Source organism: Carassius gibelio, chromosome A10 (genome assembly GCF_023724105.1).
Source record: "Carassius gibelio isolate Cgi1373 ecotype wild population from Czech Republic chromosome A10, carGib1.2-hapl.c, whole genome shotgun sequence".
Taxonomy (NCBI): domain Eukaryota; kingdom Metazoa; phylum Chordata; class Actinopteri; order Cypriniformes; family Cyprinidae; genus Carassius; species Carassius gibelio.
The window spans coordinates 16,206,475-16,231,832 of NC_068380.1; the positions used below are offsets into that span (position 1 = coordinate 16,206,475).

General features: G+C 38.1%; 2 protein-coding genes across 2 annotated transcripts; both read left to right on the forward strand.

The window, feature by feature from the left end:
• The first annotated feature begins 50 nt into the window (after positions 1-50).
• LOC128021356 (14-3-3 protein gamma) lies at positions 51-3,806 on the forward strand. Its single transcript, XM_052608474.1, has 2 exons — positions 51-490; positions 1,883-3,806. The coding sequence occupies exons 1-2, from the start codon at positions 404-406 to the stop codon at positions 2,534-2,536; spliced, it is 741 nt and encodes a 246-aa protein (XP_052464434.1). The 5' UTR covers positions 51-403; the 3' UTR covers positions 2,537-3,806.
• A 9,058-nt stretch (positions 3,807-12,864) lies between these two features.
• Positions 12,865-25,077, forward strand: LOC128021360 (RING finger protein 208-like). The gene is made up of 2 exons (XM_052608481.1): positions 12,865-13,501; positions 22,925-25,077. The coding sequence occupies exon 2, from the start codon at positions 23,954-23,956 to the stop codon at positions 24,737-24,739; it is 786 nt and encodes a 261-aa protein (XP_052464441.1). The 5' UTR covers positions 12,865-13,501; positions 22,925-23,953; the 3' UTR covers positions 24,740-25,077.
• The last annotated feature ends 281 nt before the right edge of the window (positions 25,078-25,358 follow it).

A 25,358-nucleotide genomic window follows, 5' to 3' on the forward strand; every position in this document is an offset into this window, starting at 1 on the left:
GCATGCGGCTATTTTTAGAAAATGACGTCATCCTGAAATAGTGCGAGTGCGCGCAACCCCCCTCCATCTCCCCCACCACCCTGTTCGCTAGGATTGACAGGACGCTTGCAGCAGCACCCGGAAAGACGAAAGAAACAAAAAATAGAATCGGGCGAAACTTGGAGGATATAGAGGGCTGGGAGGGGAAAGAAAGCGTTACGTAAAAAACATATACACATAGAGTAAAATACAAATCTGCACCTTCAACCTTTGGCTCGCCGTCCAACCCTCACGTGCGCGGCTGCTCCAGATTCTGCTCGCGCACTGTGTGCTGACCGGAGCGCGCTCGCTCTCTCACAACCGAGAGTGCTCTGCTGAGAACCGACCGAGCCCGGTGCGAACCGACAGCCTTTGACCAGAGAGCATGGCTGATAGGGAGCAACTGATCCAAAGAGCCCGTCTGTCGGAGCAGGCGGAGCGCTACGATGATATGGCCTCCGCGATGAAGCTGGTGGGTCATTATTATTAATATACACGCAATATAGATGCATTCATGTTGTTGTTTTGTTTTTTTCTGCTAGATTAATTATTTCAGTAAAGCTCAAATAATGGTGCATTTCTAGTTTATGTAACTGAGGAATCCCTCGCCTTTGTCAATAGCAGGATCTCTTTGTTATAAATAAAATATGCTGTTAAAGGGACAGTTCGCCATTCATTGGAATCCTATAGTAATTTATCCAACTTCATGTCGCTACAAACCAGCAGAGCTTACTTGCTTCCCTTAAACACGAAGGGAGATAGTGAGCAGAATGTCAGCCAGACTCCATTCACTTTCATTGTATGGAAAACAGATGCAGTGAAAGTGAATGGATGCCGTCGGTCACTAATATATTGCTCGACCTTTCGTTTAGTTTTCTGTAAAGAAAACCAAAAAAGTCACACGGGTGTAAAACGACATGCGGGTCAGGAAAATAATGAAATGATTTGTAATCCTCGAGAAGTGTTTCCTTTAAACATTTGAAAACAATAAATATGCATTTACATAATTAGCATATATATATCATAATAAGTAATCAATAGGTAAAAACGGGACGGATGTCGTGAGATAAGGTTAATAAACAGTAGGTTTCGGGTCGGTATTGTGAATAATCCTTACAGTGGATGAACACGGGCGCTATGACCCTCATCCACAACCATTGTGCATCCCTGAATCTGAGAAAAAAAGGATTAAAAAAAGCAATAGAGCTGCGTTTGAAATGATCAACGCTGTTATATAGGCAAATAAAATGACAGATTCCTCATCAGCTGATGTTTAATTGTAAACATGTGGAATAAAGCACAATATGTGACCCAGCAGTGCAGCATCAGCTGTCTGCTTTGACATCCGAGCACAAAGGATGAAAGTAAGTCAGTCAGTCTGTCAGTCAGCCCGGGTCAAATAGGACACAGCTGATTTCTACAGTAGTTTTTATCCTTTTTATTTTAATTAATGCAAGCAACATCACCCTAAATCACCCATTTGATTTGATTAGATTTAGTCGTTACTATGTCACTTTGACTGTTTGACATTGACTTTTTCAGTGAAGTGGAAAATCTGGACATAACAAGGAATTTTAAAATGGTGGCTTTGACTAAAAATTAAGAGTAAAATCTCTTGTCTTAATAACATTCCTTATCCACTTATCATAAATGACATTATATTAATGTGACATGATATACTGTTCAGGTTTCCCATTTCCTAAATGTGCAATATATCAGAGGTTATATTAATATCAGTGAATATTAACCTTTTTCATTATTATTATCGCATAGCCTAAATCTGCCAGTTTTGGCTGCAAATAACATCAACTTGTTTAAATTGCATTTATTGACCCATCATTGACCTGGTCTTCTGCACCATCAGGTCACAGAGCTGAACGAGCCGTTGTCCAATGAAGACCGCAACCTGCTCTCTGTGGCCTACAAGAACGTGGTTGGGGCCCGGCGGTCATCTTGGCGCGTCGTGTCCAGCATAGAGCAGAAGACGGCGGCGGATGGCAACGAGAAGAAGCTGGAGCTGGTGCGGGTCTACCGAGAGACCATCGAGAAGGAGCTGGAGTCGGTGTGCCAAGACGTTCTCACCCTGCTGGACCAGTACCTCATCAAAAACTGTGACGAAACCCAGGTGGAGAGCAAGGTCTTCTACCTGAAGATGAAGGGCGACTACTTCCGGTACCTGGCCGAGGTGGCCACCGGCGAAAAGAGGGCCTCTGCCGTCGAATCGTCCGAAGGCGCCTACAAAGAGGCTTTCGATATTAGCAAGAGCATGCCGGCCACCCATCCCATCCGCCTCGGCCTGGCACTCAACTTCTCCGTCTTCTACTACGAGATTCAAAACGCGCCCGAGCAGGCCTGCCAGCTTGCCAAGGAAGCCTTCGACGACGCCATCGGCCACCTGGACAATCTGAACGAGGACTCCTATAAGGACTCCACGCTCATCATGCAGCTCCTGCGGGACAACCTCACCCTGTGGACCAGCGACCAGCAGGACAGCGAAGCGGGAGACGCCAATAACTGAGAGATCGGCCTCTTCTAGCTGTCGTAGCACCCGTCCGTCTTCTTTGAAGCTGTATCTTATTTCTCTCTGTCTGCTCCTTGTTTCTCACTCTCTCTTTCTTCTGCATCCCATCTTTCCTGTCTCTTTGAGACACCTCAGTGCTCTTTTTTGGTTCCTCAGGGCAGCTCTTCAGACCCTCACCTCTTTTTATCCCTTTTCCACCAACAGGAAGCCGTTAACCGAACAGGAACCGCTCCACCGCAGAAAAGGCAGTTCTGAGATGGAAAAATGGCGTTGGGCTCTAAAACCTACTTGATTCGAACCTGGATAATGCCTCTTCTATTATTATATATAAAGCATTAAGTTGACAAATATTGTCATTTTATTCCTTATGCATCACTTGTGATGTGCTTTGTACGTCAAAATGCATTGCATAATTCATAAGCAAAAATAAACCGAAATGAATTATTTACAAATATCATACATGAAAATGGACTTCTACCATGCAGTAAATTTGATCGCAAAAACACAATGATTCAAATTACTTTGCATGTGCAGATTTGTTTCTTAAAAGTTCATAAAAAATGAAATGATTTTGAAATATACTCACAAATTGAATGCTAGTTACATATTAATTGTGACACGAACTGAAATTAATTTGGATGTTTAAATCTATTCGGAACATTCATAGCATATTCAATTTTATTGATATTTCTCTCGATGGCACTGATTCGAATGTTTTACGAGATGCATCATTGTTCAGCCCTCAAGCCAGTTTGGTGAAAAAGGGGTATTTATCCTCCTCTCATTTTCTGTTTTCCAGTCGATTCCTCTCTTCCTGTCCTTAACCTCTTTTTCTGTATACAGCTCTCTCCTTTCTTTCCACAACAAGTTGCTGATAGCCTGCTGGTGTCCATGTGAAATTTATTTAGTGTGTACTTGTAAGGACTCGATCTTCGTAGAAACTCTGTAACACTTATTACAGGATGAGATCTTGAGTATGTGGCACAGTGTAGTGCTAATGTCACACCTTATTGTGTTCTTCTTCTTCTTCACTCGTCTTTGATCTGTACCTCCATCACTGCGTAGATGTGTTTGTCTGTCGTTCCCCTAATCTCGCTAGCCTTGTGAATTGTCTATATCTGCTGATCTCACTACAGTACGGTGTCGTCCAAAATGTGGGAGGCACTCTGTTGTGAGACACAGTGATCAAACGTCTTGAGTAGGATTACATATGCAAGGTTATGTAAGAATGACATTAAAGACATTGCTTATCATGGGAACTCGCAAATTGCAGTCTGTTTCTGGCACTTTATTGTGGTTGCACACATTTATTATTAAATTCAACTACACTGTTTTATACAATTATACACGCATAACTTATAATTTTTTTATTTTTTTATCTGCTTTCACAACACCTGCATGATGGTTTGTAATAATTTTTTGTTTTGACGAAGTGATCATTCATATATTAATATCATTTACTGCTCGTTCCTCACTGAGGGTTTTGCTTTGAATTTAAGGGGTCATGCTTTTTTATTTATTTAACTCTCTGGGGTCTGAGATGTTTTGACATGCTCTGACATTTGTGTTTATTTCAGCTACTTATACTATTGGCCAACACATTTTTATTTATTTTTTTATTCAGCACAAACTGCTAAAATAATATGTGAGCTAGATGGATGTACATGTTTGCAATTTTTTTAGAAAATAAATAAATTATATATATATATATTATATAATGAGTGGTTAGTAAGTTTCGGAAAAAAAAAAAATGCAGCTGAAATAAGGTCATAAACTCGTACTGAATAGTTCTGAATAAGACTTGAGTAATCAGTCTTGTAGTCTAGAATATTTACTTCAAAATGATGTGAAATTCATTCTGCTTACTCGTTCACAGAAAACAATATATTCATTATATTTTTTAGACATGTTTTGTGACAATGGCCATGAATATTTAGTGATTCACACCTGAGAGACAAAGGGCCCAAAAAACAAAACGGCAACTAAAAACGTCTGGGAGCATATTAATATTGATATATGTATATATTTATATACAGTATGATTAAGTAGTTGTAGATCCACGCATGCTTTGTATTATCGTGAAAAGCACATTTTATATCAAAGAAACAAATTATTGTGTAGCACGTTAAACATCTAAAGAAATATATTTATAAAATATATTTGCAAACGTATTAAGTATTAATAATAAATGGTCTAAACATTCTTAGACTCGTAGCATTCACTATGCACTCATATTAGTTTTATATCATATTGTTTTATGTTACATAGAGCAGGAGTAGGTAAATAAGTTTGGCAGCGGGCCAATTCACCAATAGATGGCGAGCCAGAACATAGTCGGATGAGAAATAAATAAATGTATTGATGAAAAATGTGACTGGAATTGCTTGTGACAGACGGTTACAGTGTGTTTTTTAACTGGTAGTGTGCTGTTCCTCTGTTAAATCCTGGAGGAGGACAGACATTAACAAAAAGCCACATTTGTGTCCGGCAGAGTATCGCTCTAGAAGACATTGAAACTTTGGAGTTTAAAAAAGAACTTTAAAGTGCACATATGGACTTCTAGCTATCAAAAAGGTTCAAAGTTGAACGTAAAGGTTCTAAAATGATCCACTGGTTATTTGGCAGTTATTTTTAGAACCTTTGTTGAGGTAGAAGGCTAGACTTAGTTCAGTTAGAACACTATTTGATTGTTACATTAGTAAATTATTAATTCACATACTCATTAATGAATTTACTCTTATTCCGTTACTAATTGTGATGTCAGATGCAGTTCAGTTTGACAAAAATGTTTAGTCTTAGAGTGGATGTGTTTCGTCCTGATCATGACCACCTCACATATCTCTAAATTGCACAATAATCTTTAGTGCAGCATGTCAATTTTTAGAACATAAATTAAAAATCTAAGTTCAGTTTTATATTCATAAATGAGCAAGAAGCCATTCTGTGTTAAATTGAGAGGGTTTAAAATTCTTAAAAATATACGTTCTATGCTATCTTCATATTTAACAGTTGTACATATTTTACATTTTCCCCATACCATAGTCAACCTTCAAATCTCAGAGACCACCAGTAATTCAGTTCAGAAGATAAGAGGCAAAAGGCTGGTTAGCAAAACACCTTTTAGACATGTTCAGGTTGGCCACATGAGGAACACCATTATGTCATTCTGTAACACTCCTTCAAATGTGAAGCATATCTATTCAGTTCAATAAAATAACAACAAAAAAACTACATTTTGGATTTTTATTCAACTAAAGTGGGCATGCTGTGATCTTTACTGCGTCAGATTTTGGCAAAAAAAAAAAATACACAACATGGGAGTGGAAGGGAATGGGAGTCATTCTTCCGAGATTGGGGTGGGATGGGATTTTCTCCCAGTTTATTCGTGGGATTGGGACGGGAAGTTTGAAAATCCACTTCCGTGTCAAAAAATGTTAAAAACAGCACGGGCAGGTTATTCCTGACGGGATGTAATTTGGTAACACAGACGTAGTGATCATCGTGATATAAAATCTTTTAGACAGATGTTAGTATTGTTCACTGACCAGGTACTGATCCATTTATGATGGCTACTGACTAGAGGGTTGTTCACACCAAGGACGAGAACTAAAATGTAATCAACACTTACACCATTTTTATTTTTTGTTTTAGTTTTAGTTAGCTATAATAACCCTGCTTTGAACATTCTGGAACAAGTACTGTAGTAACATAAAAAAAAAATAGTAATTAATAAAAAGACGATTGTCCAACTAAAATGTTCCAGAAAAAAGTTCCATGAACAATGTTTTTGTGTTAACATTTTAAGATAATTATTAAAGAGCAGATAACTTTAAACAAATGTTCTAATAACGTTACCGGAAGAATGTTTGTTCATTACTTTGAGAGAAATGCCAGAACATTTGGGTTGTGACTACTTTCTCATATTACTTTTTACTTATATTTTGGACCTACATGTCCAACACATGCTAAGGAACAAACATTCCCACACACACACACACATTTGTTTTTGTGAAAAGTGGGTTCATCCCATAGGCGTAATGGTTTTTATACTGTAGAAACTGTATATTCTATGGCCCTACACCAACCCTACACCTAACCCTAACCCTCACAGGAAACTTTGTGCATTTTTACTTTCTCAAAAAAACGAATTCTGTATGATTTATAAGCGTTTTGAAAAATGGGAACATGGGTTATGTCCTCATAAGTCACCCTCTCCTTGTAATACCTGTGTCATACCCATGTCATTATACAGAGTTGTGTCCTGATATGTCACAAAAACAAGAGCACACACACACACACACACACACACACACATTTATAAATCTCTTCTGTGTCCACTTTAGGACCTCAGACTGCACTTGAGTTTCTTCTTGTGTTTCTCAGGATGAACAGTGTGCTTTTCATTTTAGCCAGAGCGTGTCTAAACTTAAACAGACATGCTTTTAGTCAGACCCCAGATTAGTCCCACTGAATAAGATAAGATACGCAAACAGACGAAGAGAAGCAGATATAGACTTGGTTAAGTTACTGCAGTTCAACAGCCCATTAGCAAGAGTTGGAGTTTATCTTATCAGACTCCCATAGTTTGGTAATTGAGTGATTTAGGTAGGTCACGTTAGCAAAAAACTAAAAAAAAAAGAGTTTATTCATGCCACATACATTGTAATGGAAAATTCTTTCTGTGATAAGAAAAAAGTATTTTGAAGAGAGTTCCATGTTTAGTGAAGAAAAAAAGTAGAAATATGCTAGCTACATGCTAAAACATGTTAACAATGTGCTAAAGCATGCTAGCAACTCGTGAAAACCATATAGAAACATATGCCTCATTATTGGCTGTTCTTTATGGGTTGCTGTATGTATGTAAGCTGTACAAACAACAAGAAGATTTTGGCATTAGCTAACACAACATCAAAAAGTTACCATAGTTTGTAAACCTGTCGAATCCAACAGATTCTCACATGCAGGTAATCATTACTCTTCAGTGTCACATGATCCTTCAGAAATCATTCTAATATGCTGATTTGCTGCTCAGTTATTATTAATTATTACTGATACTGATGTTATTAGTGATTCTTATTTTCAATGTCGAAAACGTTGTGGAAATTCGGTATTCTTTGTTTAATAGAATAGAAAGTGAAAAGGACAACATTTATTTGAAACAGAAGTCTTTTGTAACATTATACATGTCTTTGCTGTCGCTTTTGAACAAATAAATGCTTCCTTGCTGAATAAACATGAAATTCTTTAAGAAAATCGTTTGAATGGCCATGTATCATGCTTTCCGCAAAAATATTAAGCAGCAAAAACAGCTTTCGACAGTCATAATAATAAATGTTTCTTGAGCAGCAAATCTGCATATCAGAATGATTTCTGAAGGATCATGTGACACTGAAGACTGGAGTAATGATGCTGAAAATTCAGCTTGGCATCAGAGGAATAAATTACATTTTAATATATGTTAAAATAGAAAACTTATGAAAATGTATGCAATACAGACGTATTTTACAACCCCAAACTTGTAAAACAGAACAGCACTGAGGAGAGGATTGATCTGGAAGAAGATGACTGGACTGAAGATCAGGATTCAGACATCTGCATGATCCACCAAAAACTCCATCAGTTAGCATTCACCATTTCTGTGTGTAGCATCACAGGGCTCAGTGAACGAACTGTGAGTGTGCAGTGTGATGCTGAGACTAGGTTAGGGCCATAATTAGCTGATTAGATTGTAGTTCTAGAAAAACCAAAAGCATGTTGATTCAGGCACAGGCCTTACTTGTGTAAATTATTGTACACATAATGAATTTTAAAAACATACATACTTTTAAAAACAAGTTACAACTTTCCTCTTGTCTCTAAACCTTGTAGAGGTGCATGAGGATCCAATCTTTTGGAAGAAGGCCTACAAATATTTCTGTGGTTTTGATCAAGCCAATGCACCTTAACTGACTAAAGAACAGAGAGGTTGAAGATTTAAAGATGAAGCTCACGGACACAACTGAGAAACCTCTATGGAGAAACGTGGTTAATGTTAATGTTCTTGCATGTTCTTCCATGGTTTCTTTGGTTAAAGATCACATCAGTATCAACTAACTCTGTTAAGGATAAAAGAGCTGCATTGTGTGGACAGAAACAACAAGCTAAATGTAAGTAATCTGATTGTAAGAGATTACAAAGGTTCCTCTTGAAACACTCAATGCGTCCTTATAATATCCTCAACAAAAACTTCCTTACAGTTGCCGACTGGTTTTAATTTGATAGCAGAAGAATAGACTTTGGACTTTCATTTTAAACCTAAGACCAAAACTGATATAGCTGCTACAGTATCTAATTTAAAACAAGCATTAATGTTTTTGCTGTACATTTGACAATGTTTACCACAAGTTCTTCCTTTATACCTTTGACATATTAGAGAATAATAGTTTCAACTAATAATATGAAGTTCTAGCCTGCTTTCCTGTAATATCTTCTTGCAATGCATCATGGTATATATCTTGTACTCTGTAATATATTTATTTAATGATTTATGTCTTTATTGTAATAAAAAATAATTAATTTTAGTATTTGTGTTTATTAAGATGCACACTTGTAGAAACCAGAGGCATGTTCAAAACTACCATAACGACCTCTGGAAAACAATTATAATCCCAGATTAAAATCATGTGCGCAAACCCTCTCAAAGGCAAGCGTGCAGGAGGAAGGTTAATATTTAATTTAGCTGGAAGATTCTATTGATATGTCTGAAACCAAAGTCCAGGACCACTGGTTTCCTACAACGACTCAAGACACAATGAGTGATCTATTAGTGAGATTCAGGTGTGAATTTCCCAGAAAAAGATAAAGGAAGCATTTATATGGGAGATTTTTTCATATTTTAGAAAAAATAAAATGGTAGAATGAGTGTTCACAATTTCAGTAAATCTGAAGATGTGGTTACAACTTTGAATTTATATATGTATATTTATATATATAGAAGGAAACAAGATGCATTAAGAGCTGGGAGGTGAAAACCTTTGGAATTTGAAAATCAAGGTAAATTGTACTTAATTTGTGTACCGGGAAACATACAAGTATCTTCTGTTGCTTACGAAGGGCAGAACTAAATGGAAAACAATTATATTTCAACAAAATAAGAACAATTTGGCCATCTTCATAGTGTTCTAGCTCTTAATGCATCTTGTTTCCTTCTGGATCATCTGTGAATGTTTAAATCTGTTTAAATAGTTGTGTTTGAGTCCCTCAAATGTCCTCAGTCTGAAAAGATGCATCTCAAAATCATATAGTCACTGCTGGAAAGGGTTCAAATATGCAAAGATGCTGGAAAACTGAAGATTCTGCAGGACCTTAAAGATTTTTCTGAAGAACGCTGCTCAGTTTAACTGTTCAGAACAAACAAGGAAATCATGCACAACCATCACAAAACAGAAAGACAGTCGAGGATCATCAGGTAACAGAACACAGTATTAAGAACCAAGGGTTCCCAAACTTTTGAGTGGGGTTATTTTAATAATTTCAGCAATTCTTTTATCTTGTGGACTAAATGTTAATATCTTTTATGTACAATAGCTTACTCAGGACAGTACTAAATAAAAAATAACATGCATTTAGTATGATCGCTCTTATTTTTTGAAAATTACTCATATTTTCACAGATTCTGCAAGGGGTGCCCAAACTTTCGATCCCCACTGTATATATATATATATATATATATATATATATATATATATATATATATATATATATATATATATATATATATATATATATAGATATATATATTGTTCTAAATAAACGGTGTAAATATTAATATAAAGTTGAAGTTTGAAAATACAAATGTAAATTTGAATACATAGTTATAACTAATGCATGTGAATACAGAGATATTTAGATAGGTTTCCTGGGGTACCGTAATGTCAGCAGCAGTCCCTCCAGTTCCCGTACATTGCAGGGTGGATCGAATGGGTGAATTTGGAGGCAAAGGAGTGAACAGAATTACACTATCATGTTCCTCAAACCACTCCATGACAGTTCTGGCAGTGTGGCATGGCGCATTATCTGTTGGTAGTGACCATCGCCAGCAAGGAACAGTTTCTGAGAATGGGTGCACATGGTCTGCAGTGAAGTTCAGATACCTGACAGCTGTCAGGGATTGGGATAATGGGGCCTAAAGTGTCCCAAAAAAAAAAACATCCCCCACAGCATAACAGACCTGTGTCTGCCTACTATTTCATGCAGGTTTGTAACCGGTGTATTCTGGCTCGGCTGTCAACATGATGCACCAGGAATCATGATTTGTTTGATCAGGCCACTTTCTTCAAGGCATCCATGGTCCAATCTCAATCATATTGGGCCCATTTCATGTGTTGTTGGTGATGACATGCTGTTTGCATGTGGACCTGACTGTGTGGTTGCCTACGCAGGCCTACACCCAGAAGGCTGTAATGTACTGTGTGCTGTGACACATTGCCCTGGTCACCACTGATGTAACTTCCGATGATTTGTCACAATGTGGCCCTGCAGTCAGCGTGAACAATGCATGACAGTCTCTGCTCTCCTCTTGAATTAATCAGCTGTGGACGACACATAGCTGGACGATGGTTTGCCGTTTGGCCATCTGTGCACCACTTTTGATACGTACTCACAGCGGTATGTGAACAACCCACGACATTTCAGAGATTTCAGAGATTGAAGTTCCATGGTGCCGTACACATCTCAATTTGTCCTTTATCAAGCTCTGATAAATCGGCAGCATTTCCCATTCTGACACCACTCTACTGACCGAAAGCCGGTCGTTCTTATGTTCACTTAAGGCACAACCGACTTGGTTTACTTGAATACCATAAAGCATGTCTACACTTTATTTTTCATGCTTCTGTATCACTCCTTTTTCATTTCTTATCAGTGTGTCAAAAATTAGGCAGTTCTGCTGAAACGTTGCATCTGGCTCCACTTTTTTTCGCCAGGTGTATGATAGGGCCCATATACTTTAAAACTGCATTTTGAAAGGTTACCACATCAGTGACAGCTTTCTGTAGGCTGCCTTTTCTTCTGGAGTCCAATTTCTGGGAATGATCTAATCAATCAGTTGTTAAAAGCAGTCAAGGATAGGTAATATCCTGCAACACGATGTAAACAACAACTATGAGGGTGTTAGCATGCAGCCTTTTCAAGTAATCAGATTAATAGCGTTAAATCAATTTTCCTGACAAATGAAAACTAGCATTGGTAATTATTCGAGCTGCATCCTGTTAATGATGCTAGTGGTATGGTAAATAAAGTTGCCCACACATCTCATGTATAAATATCACAAATATTATTCCTATACACTTCCTGCATATGAAATAAGTTGTGAAGGGTGTGTGTGTGTGAAGCTGAACGGCCTCCAGAAGCACTGGACTGCATGACTATGTGACGGGCTGCAGAGGGAGCAAGATTAGCTTGAGCTGCTACACACACCGCTGCCAGAAACAGCTTGTATCAGAGGATGTTTTTATTCGATGAAACCATACACGTGTCCTTAAACTACACACTTCAGCGTGTAACTCATCAGACATGAATGAAACCTCAATGCTTGTGGCTTTTTAGCATTTACAAGTTTCTCCTTGTTGACGCAAAAAAAGAAAAGGGAAAAAAATCCCATAGATTTAAGTCATATTTAGAGACCACAATGTTATGGAGACTTCGGGTTGAGACTGTTTTGATCCAGAACACCCTAGCAATCGTTTTAGACATACATATGGCATATTAAATTCAAATTCTTGTTGATTTTCATTGCGTTTGCATAAACACGCAATTTCCATCTCGGTGCTTTGGATTACGTGTAGGACAGCACAAGGACATGTGTAAAGCTAAAACTGATGAAAATCTCAGTCTGTTATATAACACAATCCCCACGTCCCAGCATGCCCCATGCTATTCCTGCTCCACAGATAAATAACGCACTACCGTAGACCTTCTATCCTCTTTTTGCTAATCTCACACCTGTTTTTGCACACCATTTTTACAAGGCAATTGTCATCCTTTCAACATCATCATTTTTATTGTTTGTTTTTGTATTGCATCTCTCAACGTCACCTAGTTGTTTACAACGTTTCCACCGTGGGCTCAGAACCTGAGAATGATCCAGAAAGAATACAATGACAAAGCACACAGAATGTGCGCACTTGCATGTGTGCACTGTTTGAGACAGAGAGTCGGAGTAAAACAAAGAGATGGATGGAGACTGAGAGAAAGAGAGCATGCAAAGGGAGGGGTGATGAGTTGGGGGCTCTGATTGGCTGGATTTCTTTCTTGGTGAAAACGTGATCCAGCCTGCAGAGGCACTGCAGCAGAGAGAGAGAGAGAGAGAGAGAGGGAGACTGTGAGAAGGAAGAGTTGAGATACAGAAACAGAGGTAGAACATGCATTTGTGAGTCAGAGAGTGTGTGTGCGGATGTGTATGAGTGTTTGCTCTCAGACAGAGAGAAAGCGAGAGAGAGAGAGACAGAGAAAGACAAATGGCCTCATTGAAAGATATTGCAGAGAAATAGCAAACAAGTGAGAATTCCAGTAAGAAGAGGACGGACAGAGTGTGTGAAGCGGATGCAGAGATCCAAGAGTCCTCCTACACAACTGACTGGGTGAATGAATGAATGAGTGATTGAACAACCAGAACCAACACTGGACCTGAAGAAGACAAGAAGAACGGCACTTGGTGACGTCCTCCATCTTCTCTTCCTCTACCGTTTCATCCATCCTTCTTGGAGACAGACAGGGAAGTCTTTCCTCCATCCTCTCACATGCAACAGGAGCATCTGCTGAGACAGCAGCAGAATCACAGGAACTTTGTGTCCCCATGTGAGAAAGACTTAAATTAATCCCACATCTGACCACTGCATTGTCCATGAGGATTGTAACCACATCATCACTCATCCAAATCCAGAGACTCGCCACTGAATACAAACTAGAGACAACTAAATACAGGTAAGGATGACTAAAAGGATGTATTTAAGGTTTTCTGGTCATTATACTTGTATGAGTTTACCTTTGCATGTGCATCTCATCTCAAATGTGTATTAAATGTTAATGCAAAATGAGCATGCTTTTCCTTAATATAATTTCCTTAAAAATTTCCCTTTACCCAATCCGACAATAAAATCAGTAACTATATAAATGTATTAAATAAATCTAGTCAATTTAATACAAGTATATAATCTATTAATAATGATAGGATTATGTTAGCAGTAATTAATTATTATTAGCAATTCAAGGTTTATATATAAAGATTGATGTTATATATATATATAATGTGTGTGTGTGTGTAATAACTGAAATACTTTTATTTTTAGATATTATATATATATATATATATATCGAAAATATATATTATTATATTTACAATTATTATTTAGTTTTATATTATTATAGTGTGTTTTGTAATATGTATATATAAAAATATTTTAATAAAATAAGTTGTATTTAATTGATATAATATACATTTACTAGCATGTGGGTCATATTTCTGCATTTCTGGGTCCCACATCCTCGCGCGGGGCTCGGACTTCTGTTCTTGTGTGGCTGTGCTGACCATGTTGTGGATTTGGTCAGGTTGCAATTCATGATTGCATGTGCACACAAACAAAAACTCCATCAATGACTTACATTATCCAAGTAGGCATCTGATCACATGGACTACTACACACCGACACATGTACTAACCCAGATGCATGGTCAGAGAAGACAGAGAAGGACCTGTGCTTCAGACCGTGTGTGTGTGTGTGTTGCATGCACAGGCGCTGCAGTCAGTGTGTTGCGTATGCTCCTCTGGTTGCATAACCGGAGCTGCTGGCGCACCCCTCCCACGACACTGCACTAAAAACTGCTAACACAGATGCACACACTCCCCGAATACTAATAAGTGTCGAAAACCTGAACCAAACACCCAGGAGTCCCTGTTTGCTTCCTGTACTGTAGATTCAGCCTCCTGTCACAGTGAAGATTCCTCAATCAATACTGTCTGTCAATATCTCAAAGGAGGAAAGCAGATGAATCTGTATCTGTGCACCTGAGGTCATGCCAACATCAGCCCGAAATCATGACTTTGTACTGGTAAATGTTATTGGTGTCACCTGACTGGGATGAATGGATCTTTCAAAACCCTCTTAAAATCAAATACTAGAAGATTCTTGTTTGATATCAGGATTTATACATCAGAATTATGATAGGAAGTCTATTGTCAATTCTTTAAGTACTGGTGTTCCTATTTTACAACAGAATTTCCTCAGAATTCCAGTGTTCCAGCAGAATATTACTTTTTAGGACTAGGCACATTCTGATAGAAATTCCATTGGCACTCCATTAGGATTTGGATGGACGCTGAAATTGCTATAAGAGGTTCTGGTGGTATTACTATTAAAAACTGAAATTTCTGTTTTCAAATGTATTTCTCAAGAAACTGTTTCAGACTTTCCAGTCCTATATTACATTCTCCTATTTTCAGCCCATTAAGATCGCTTCTAAAATACAATAGAAATCCTAGCATTCCTTTAGAATAGAAAATAGCATTAATAACAGGAATTAGCATTCCTTTACAATGTTTTGACAAGGGCTTTTTTTGGGGTCATTGATTATTTTGCATAGCTGTGTAGATAAATCCATGCTGTGGTGTTAAAATAAGTTTAATTCAATGATTAGCCAATGTTTTATGATAATTAAGATTCACTTAATAGCTTGTTTATGCTAGTGCTAACCTTTCAAAGCTAATTGTTTGTGTGTTGGTTTCTCTCGATTGGCCAGATTCTAACATTGTTGACAATGATCTTTGTGACATGTCCTGTGAAAAGGTGATCTGTGGAACAAACCGTCTCTCTCGTGAATGAACTGTGGGTAAAATGGCTGACATCTGCTCTGAATGACAGCCACTGAATTATTAAACACTGCCTTCTCCTTGCTAACACTAGCATGACAGCAGCTCGACACACACACACACAACAGCCATTTCTAACAGCCAAGATGTAAAACCTCAATCATACTTATCACACATTGCAAAACAATGATATCCATCCATATTTTCATCTTCCAGGACCATCTGTTGATTGAATATATCACATTGTTGGATTTGTTTCACCTGCATTTTATGTTTGTTCGGGTTTGATGATAATGAGACAGCAAGTTACTGATTAGCGCTTTTGAAAAACAGATTCAGAGAAAATCATGATGTTAATGTTTTTAAAATCATAATATTTTTATGCCTTACAGTCAAATTGAGCAGATTACAGCTGGGTGATGGTATTGTTTACATTTTGCAACAATATAAGCAATAGTTACATATTGCTATATTTGCAATAGTTTGCTTTATGTGAGTATACTGTATGTATGTGGATAATATTTAATGTATAAATAAACATATTTTTTTTATAAAAGGTTTGAAATATTTAATTATTTTAAAGCATTTTAAAATCTAAATGAAATAGTGTTTTATTAAAACACTTCAGTTGTAGCAATAGATCTTTTCTTCTGTGATATAATGCACACATGATTATATAGAAAAATGTAGGGAGGAGACATGTATCTATCTATCTATCTATCTATCTATCTATCTATCTATCTATCTATCTATCTATCTATCTATCTATCTATCTATCTATCTATCTGTCAGCTGTTGAACGAATCTCAATGTTGCATTTGTTTCACCTGCATTTTATATTTGTTCTGCATTGTACAATTTTACAATTTTCATTTTATGTTTGTGGATAATATTTCATGTATAAAAAAATAAAAAAAAACATTTAAAAAAGTATCAAAATTTTGAAAAACATTTCAAAATCTTTTAAAAATATCTTTCTCTAAACATATTTCGTTTATTGAAAAATCTACATGTATAAATGGGTTTGTATTCTAGATGGTATCAAGAGTTGATTTTACAGACACTGACAAACACGAATGAGATCCGCTGTGGCTGCATGTGTGAGACTGGCTGCAGCTGCTCAGGACGAGCTGATAGCATCACTGACTCCAGCTGACTGTCTCACTGCACAGAGAGAGACAGGCAGTGGGGAGAGATGTGCTTGTGGAATGTGTTGGGTGGTACCTGTGTGTATTTGTGTGTGTGTGTGTGTGTGTGTGTGTATTTGTGGGAGTGAGTGGGATGTGAGGACAGGAATGTTCTAGATATTTTGATGACTGTGCGTCTGTTTGCTTTCTGTTTTATATCACATTCTGAACACACAAGAGATCAAGACAAAACAACAGACACTAATTAGAAGTACAAAACTAGGTTTTGAAAAAGAAGAATGTCAGAGAATTTCCATATAAGCCAAGAGGAGTCTGGTTTTCCTTTGCTAAAGTAATGAAACTTTGCTTCCTTTGATCCTGTCAACAAACATTGGTTTTCTTGAATATGGATATTTTTCTTACAGAACGCATCGATTCGCTACAGAAGGCCTTTGTTCACCCCCCTAAATGACCCTGTATACATGGCTTACTGATTTATACGTATCTTGACATTGTGATAAGGTTCTGAATGAACTCAAGAATGTTGTTGACTCAATGCATTCAGTGACTAAGCCTATCAATGTGCTTTCTTTTGAACACATATACCTGTATTTATTGACTTTAGAAGAAGAATGATATATATGGAGTAATATAATGAACATTACTGAGCAATATTAACTCCACAATAATAATATGTGGAATAGCAATGAGATTTCACTCATCTACAGTGTGACACCGCAGGAATACAAATGAAGTGATAAACACAAAGTCACAGAAGATGTTTATGTGTAAATATCATTTGATATAATGATATGTATCAAAAATAGTATAATATATCATATTATATCAAAACTCTGCTTTGTCACAGCCACATTACTTTTTGTTTGATGCTATTGTTTTAAAATTTAACTCTCTAAATATTAATTAACTCTTTACATACATATATACTCAGTATTTCCCCCCATTCAGTTCTCCTCTTAAAGAAATAGATCACCTGAAAAGGACAGTTTTCTGAAAATGTACTCCACCTCAGGCCATCAAAGATGTAGATGAGTTTGGTTCTTCATGGGATAGATTTGGATAAATTTAGCATTAGGTGACTTGCTCATCAGTGGATCCTTTGCAGTGAATGGGTGCCGTCAGAATGAGAGTCACAGCTGAAAAAAACTTAAATAAATCATCACAATTATGTCCATCACCTGTTGACCTCTCAAATTAAAATCTCCCAATCCCCTAAAATCCCCATTCATTTATAATTTTTTTAGATGTTGTACCTGTGCGTATTTCACGACTTTTCCACTGTAAAGAATACTCATGTTTTAGCCAGAAGCATTGGTTTAAAGTTAAAAAAACACCTTAATGATGAACTTGTTCCTTACTAACCAAGCTTTTCATTGCACAAGATGTTAACTGTTGGACTGGAGTGGTGTGGACTTGTGGATTATTGTGATGTTTTTATCAGCTGTTTTGACTCTCAATCTGACGGCACCCATTCACTGCAGAGGATTGATTTGTGAGCAAGTGAGGCAATGCTAAATTTCTCCAAATTTATTCTGATAAATCTGATGATCTTGGATGGCCTGAGGACGAGTTAATTTCCAGCAAATGGTAATTTTTGGATCATAGAGATCACAGAGTTAATTTCAGTAATCTCATCCACTCTGCCTCTCTTCATCATGTTTTGTGCTGACAGGGTCTAACACACTCATGATTTCATGAAGTGCAACAGTGGCGTGCAGAGCAGCAGACAGTGGGCCTGCTTTAATATGTTATCTGCTGTCTGTCTCTCTCATGAGACTCTTACATAACCAAGGAGCTTGTCCTATCAAATATGAAATCATGTGTGCGATGAGAGGCAGAACCGTGCTTTACTCCTGATAAACAAACAAACAAATCAAAAGCAGTTAATCGATTCGCTGGGCTAAAGTTCATACTGTAAATACTGAAGAGCTCTAGACTAACGTTGCTGGGATCTTGATCGTCCAGTTGGGATTTATTTTGAGATAATGGCTGTTATTAATATATGGTTAAAGATCTCTAAACAGTAATGTCTGAAGTCACCTCACTGTTTCCAACACGCATGCACCAGCTGACTATGCTGATGTCAGAAAGCTTATTTGCACCTTTGTGTGTGTGTGTGTGTGTGAACCAGTAAGAGCGCATGGATATTTTGGGCTCTGCCTCACAGCTCGAATGATTGTGACTGACAGTTACTGGCTGAAAATGGAGTTTGGAGCCACATCCTGTGTTCACATCCTAATGAAATCACTGTAAACAACTAAACCAATGAGCGAGATGAGAAATAGAATACACAGAGGCCATGATGACTAGTTATTAGGTCTGATTGGTCACAACAACATCAAGGAGTTGGTTCAAAACAAGCGTGTTTTTGTGCGCTCGCCTGTGCATGTTCCAGAGTGTGTGTGGGTGGGTGTGAGTGAGTGGAGGTCCACTGCTGTCGGTGGAGAAGAGCGGGAATCTTCAGAAATGGATGGATGGATGGGGGAGGAGGAAAGAAGGACACAGATAGTGGAGTGATGCTATAAATAGACAATCTGGCTTACGGTGCATTCACACCATGACCGTGCTTAATTCCTCTAGTAAATTCAATCAATAACTTATTTCTCGAATGCTGAAATACATGATTTAGGTGTGTACTAGTGTAAATATATACACAGATATACAGTATCTGCAATGCCAGCATTGTCCTTTGACCTGTAATGTACTTATAACCCTGAAAATTATTTACTTGTGTATAGTATAATTTTACCACTTAATTATTTGTGTAGGCTACTTGTCACTCAGCTTGCAACATAGAACTGCGATTTTCTTTCAGTGTGTAAAATCGGACAGCTTCCTTACTCCTGTGGCATTATGGGATAGAAATGTGTTGACTGGTTGGTTGCACACTTCAGAATCAGAGCAGAAAATACACATATTTACACACAAGGCATGCTCAAAATATATTTTTTATGTTGCTAATCTGAGAGTCACGTGTTTAAAATGAACGAATATGGGGAAGTAAATAATGAAAACATTTTGTAGTCATAAAAAAAATCTTAATCTCACTTATAACAACAACACAGATCCAAATGTGACATTATTATTGATGACAGAAAAATACATAATATTAATTAATCTGTTATCTTACACAATATTTGAGAACAAGCAGATCATTTTGTCACGTTTACACAACAATATGTTTGTCAGTTCTGTATTTGTATGAGTAAACTCTCTTAAAAATAAAGGTGTTTTGCGATGCCATAGAATAACCTTTTAGTCTAAATGGTTTTATAAAGAACTCTTAACATCTGAAGAACCTTTCTGTTTCACAAAAGGTTTCTTTGTAGTGAAAGGTTCTTCATTCATTCATTTCATTTAATTAGGAAAGGTTAAAAGGTAACATTGAGATACAATTTAAACGGGCCTGACTTAGTTTAAAAACTGGTTTCCAGCAGGTTCCTGTTCTGCAGAATATAAAACATAAAACACAATTTATAATACAAGTTCAAAAACACTTATACAAAACATTAGCACAGGCTAAACAAATACAAACAACTAAAAACAATACAAACAGAAATAGGACAATAAATAACCGATCAGTGAGTACAAGTGTTACTGTTTAGAAGAAACAGTTTGTATGCCTTTTAGAAACATGTGATGGATTTTTCTTATGTGATGTGGATTATCATTCCAAATTTTTGTATATAATTGTAAAAAAAGGATTTCTGACCATAGTTGTTTTTATATGGAGGAACTGGTATAAGTGCCTGTGAAACTGGTGTACTGGTCTCATATTGTTAACAGATGAAGTGCAGCAAGTGTTGCCGAAGTGACATTTTGAATTTGAAAAATAAAATTTCATAGCGTGACTATTTATGTAGTGCTGAAAAGTCAGAGCGTTTGAACAGGTAAGTGCAATGCAATGATGGGACCATTTTGGAAGATTACAGTGGATCTTAATAGCTCGATTATATAATCGTGCTATTGGTTCAGTAATTTCCTTAGTGGTAAGAGACCAGACTGGAAGACAATAACACATTGTTGAAAACACAATTGCATGTAGATAAGTTTCAGAAAAAGAAAAAGAAAGATATGATCTAATCTTGTTATACATAAAGTTACTGATTCAGTTTTTTTGTTAAATTAGAAATATGATCGCACATGGATTCGACATTGCTTGGAGTATTGCTATAGGTCTATAATTTGAAACAAGAGTAGGATCATCAGATTAAAAAGTTTGAATAATTTGTGCTCTTTTCCAATCTTGAATCCAAAATTGAAAGCCTGATGCAATGATTAATTAAATACTGAAAAAGAGGTATAAGGCTATCAGCACGAGTCTATAAAGTATTTAAACCATAAATATCACAGGCATGAGAATCTTTTAATGAGCGCAATATTCTTATTACCTCAGATCTCAGAACATGAAAACTGATCAGGTGTTAGAGAAAGAACAGATGAGAAGGAAGAAGCTGCAAAATTGGTTGCCAATTCTTTAACTGATGATACAAAATAATCATTTAAAGCACTTGCAATTTTTTCCGAATCTGAGATAAGAGTACCCTGTAGGGAAATTTGAATATTGACATTCTTTTTATTTTCATGTGTTGACTTTAAGGGTCTGCCATAACATCTTTGGGTTAGTAGCGGATAGAGAAATCTGTTGTTGGAAATAGACTGCCTTAGCCTTACGCAGTTCAGCAGTACATTTATTTCTAATTTGTATGAAGTTATTTCAGATTATAATAAGGTAAGAAAGAAACGGTTCTTTAAAGAACCTTTGACTGAATGGCTCTTTGTGGAACCAATCGCATCGCAGTGAAACACCTTTATTTTTTATTGTAATACGGTTAAGTTCACACACAGTTTGCGCTTTATGTGTTGGTCACTATCATTGCTTTTTATATAATCTCACAGCAGGCTTTCTTTAATTTCTGAGTTTCCAATGTGCAATTACAAGTCCAAAGACTGTTTTTTACAAATTAAAATCTTTCCTCTTCGACTCTGCATGCAAGCGAGCAGAGCACTGTGATGCGACACAGCTAGATGCTCCTGTGATAATCATTTAAGTGCTGTCACGCACTTGCAGTGTAAGCAGCTTTGTTAATTATAATGGAAGCATTCTATTTTATTGCATAAGATCACAAGCACCGTGTTGAGTAAAAGGACACATGTGCTCTCCCTCCTTTTTCTGCTGCATGTAGGTCAGCTTCCTCTCTCTGCTTCTCTCTCTCCTTCCCTCTCATTTTCTCTCTTTAGTACATTCTCCTTCATCACATCTCACGCAGCATGCAGAGAACTATTACAGATATGTCAGTGTGCTCACCACAGTTAATAAAGCACACAAACATTCATACACCATTCCTAACCGCAACATTTTTTTTTCTTCTTTTTTCTCAGATGGTTCAGTCTCAAAACTGTCACACAATTTCATATGTCCATCTAACCAAAAATGGAACTTCTTACTTAAATGGAACTTGTGCTGGACTCTGGTCCTGGATGCTGACTGGTCAATATACTGTAGCATACGCAAAACTTAATTAGTGCCTTTAATATTATGCTGAAATACTCTTCATAATCTTTGATAAGCCTAACCCACTTTTTACCTTTCAATCAATTTATGCTAAACAAAATCAAGTTATTTCCTATATTTTTTCGGTTGCACTTTATTTTACAGTACGTGTACTAACATGCACTTATAGTGTACTTACAGTGTATTTATCTAAGAAAGTTCTGGTAACACAAGGTAACTACATGGGGTAGGGTTAGGTTTAGGGGTAGATTCAGGGTTAGTACCTAGTTATTACATGGTTATTGTAATTACTATAATAAGTACATAGTATGAACACGAGGAACAGGACTGTAAAATAAAGTGCTACCATGTTTTCTTATTGAATGCACGGTTTCACTTTATGAAATATGTCACATTATGGAAGTAAAATGGGTTGCAAACAGTAATTCACTACTGACTTCATAAGCACTGGCAGCCATTTTAGAGCTGTGGACTTCTGCCGTGTTGTGTTGTGTTGTAATGCATGTATAGGTTGATAGCAGAAGGACAGATTGTACTGTGGTCAGGTCCTCAGCCTCTTCTTCCACAGTGCCCATGCCCCACAGGGCCGCAGATGGCAGCTGGCAGATAGAGCAAGAGAGTTTTTTCAGACTGGAAAAGATGCTGCAGGGTTCCAGGTTTCTGCTGTGAATCGACATGTTGCGCAGATCACAGTCTTTTGCACAAAACCAGCTCTAAAATTTTCTTCAGAATTTCCCCACTGCTGTGTTTTTAGCTCTAGGTGACAGGACACTTTTTAGACACTGTTACCAAGAGTGCAAACAAATGGCCTGAAAAAAGCTGAGCTGTGTCTTTGCGTTAGCATCACCTGAACTGTTTTATTCTTTTTTCTCCTTCAGGAACAGAAACGACACTACCTATGAGTTTGCATATCTGCGCCACTTTGGGAAAAGTGCCGGAAGCAAGTAAGGTCTGGCGAGACTCCTGAGACACTCTTGGACCTGTCACGACACCAAAGAGTGGACGCACAATCTGTCAAGCTCAACTGCCGAACCCTTAAGGAATTCTGTTCTTTTAAGGACTGGGAGAACACCTTCCAGATCTTTCCAATGCCACGTGAGCACCTCCCCGAGAATCTTATCAGAACAAAGGTCAGGGAGGTGTAAGCATAGCCAATCCCAAGGAGAAGCAAGAACAGGGCAAGGCCATACCACAACGGGGACCTGAAACAGGAAGAAGGTTGTGACACTGAGATGGATTTAGTTTCTGTTATATTTGTTGCATCAGTTCCTTTCTGAAACTCACTAAGCAAACTATGAGACAGTCTATGGACATTTGGCTAACAACCGTATTAAGCTAAACAGTATTTCTTAGTAAGATCCTAAGATTCTCTTCAAGGTACTCTGTATTTAGGTCGTTATTGTATTTATGTCCTAATAAATGTGCTGTAACAGTGCAAACACTGAAACAATTGCCAACATATCTTCTAATATTGAGTGTGACACACTTCGTAGTGTTCAGCCATTCATTTGTAAGTAAGTGTTCGGTTACATCAAATTAACAACTCTCAGTTGTGCAATATCAGTAAACAGGGTGTAAGTGGTTGCCTCAAGACTTTGTTCACCACTAGAACCACAAACTGCAAGTTCTCGTTACCTCCGAAGCAAGACACAGTTCTCTATTGTCCGTCAAGGCTTTTTTTATACCGTGCACTGGCTGGAAGTCTTTGCCCCTCTCTACCACATAAAGACTCGGGGTGACGCAGCCTGTGACCAACGAGGGACTTTGAGACAGCAATGGACAAACCCATCCGTCCTCATGTCCCCTGCAATGGCTGAGTGTCCTCCCCCAGTGCACTGAAGACATCCTCTGCAGGACCGTACTCTACACCCAGTTCCTCTAGCCAAGAACACCAAGCCTAAGAGTGAATGTCCTGCCTGCGGCGCCAACCTGTGACAATCCCCATGGACACTGTCAAGATCATCCAGTCGGAAAAGTTCCCTCGGGAGTGTCCGGTCCCAGTGACCCAGCCTCGCTATGCCCCACCTCCCCGTGTGGCCTGGGATGGAGGAGGCGAGGGGGAGGTGATCATCAACCAGGCATGTGGCGACCTACACATAGAGGTCAACGGCAACACCGTGGTCCCACCCAGACCCTTAGTGTCTCCTCCTGCCCCCATCCTCCGCCGTGAAGCAAGTTATCTTGCCCAGCGCAAGGCCAGCACATCTGACATCTGCTACCACCAGTTCCACTACAAGATGGACAACGTCATCGTCAATCAGTACGTGCTCCGCTCTTCCTCCACCTCTTCCTCCTCATCCTCCACCTCCTCAGGCCCGGTGATGCCGTGCGAACCGCTGGACTGCCCCACATGTGGACACACCTATAACTTTGCCGGCAAGCGCCCTCGCATCCTGTCCTGTTTGCACTCGGTGTGTGAGGAGTGCCTGCAGATCTTGTATGAGTCCTGTCCCAAGTACAAGTTCATCTCCTGCCCCACTTGCCGCCGCGAGACCGTACTCTTTACCGACTATGGGCTTGCCGCGCTGGCCATCAACACCAGCATCCTCAGCCGGTTGCCGTCTGATCCGGCGGGGACCGTGCAGTGGGCCAGTGACGGTGACCGCAGCTGCTATCAGACGGTGCGACAGTACTGTGAGTCGGCTTGCACTTGCCACATAGCCAACCCTCTTTCCTCCTGTGGCATTATGTAGAACGGATAGGACGGATGACCGGCACAACTCTATTCCACCATCTGAAAACCTTAAGCAACACACATTCATCTCCTCCGAAGGGTCACTGATGTATCTGTATGTTTAATAGTACGGGATGCTATGTGAACTTGAAGTGAAAAGAACACTTCTGTGCAAAGACAGAGATATGAAATATCAGAGTAAATGTATTTTTAATGTATGAACTGGTTTCCCTATAGCCCTCGATCTCTTGTTTGGATGTGTTCGTCATTGACATCTCTTTACATGGGAATGCCAAGGGAAGTCTATCTCCCCCATCCTGGGTAAAATGAAGACCAATAAAGAATTTAAACATCAAACTGTTTGTTTGGTCTAAACTTAAACTTAATGTTAGGTGCTGTAAGTGGCCAGGCTATTATGCTTACACCCTCTTTAGACATGCCAGCCCAAATATAAGTAAAAAATAAATAAATTATAAATATGACGGATCATATATATATATATATATGTATACTTTTTGTAAATGCATTGTTGACCTGATGGATATTTATATGATATTACAGATACTTACATATATTCAACAAGACAGAGCTGAATGTAGACAATTTACCCTGTTCAAAAGTTGACATCTTCATGGTTA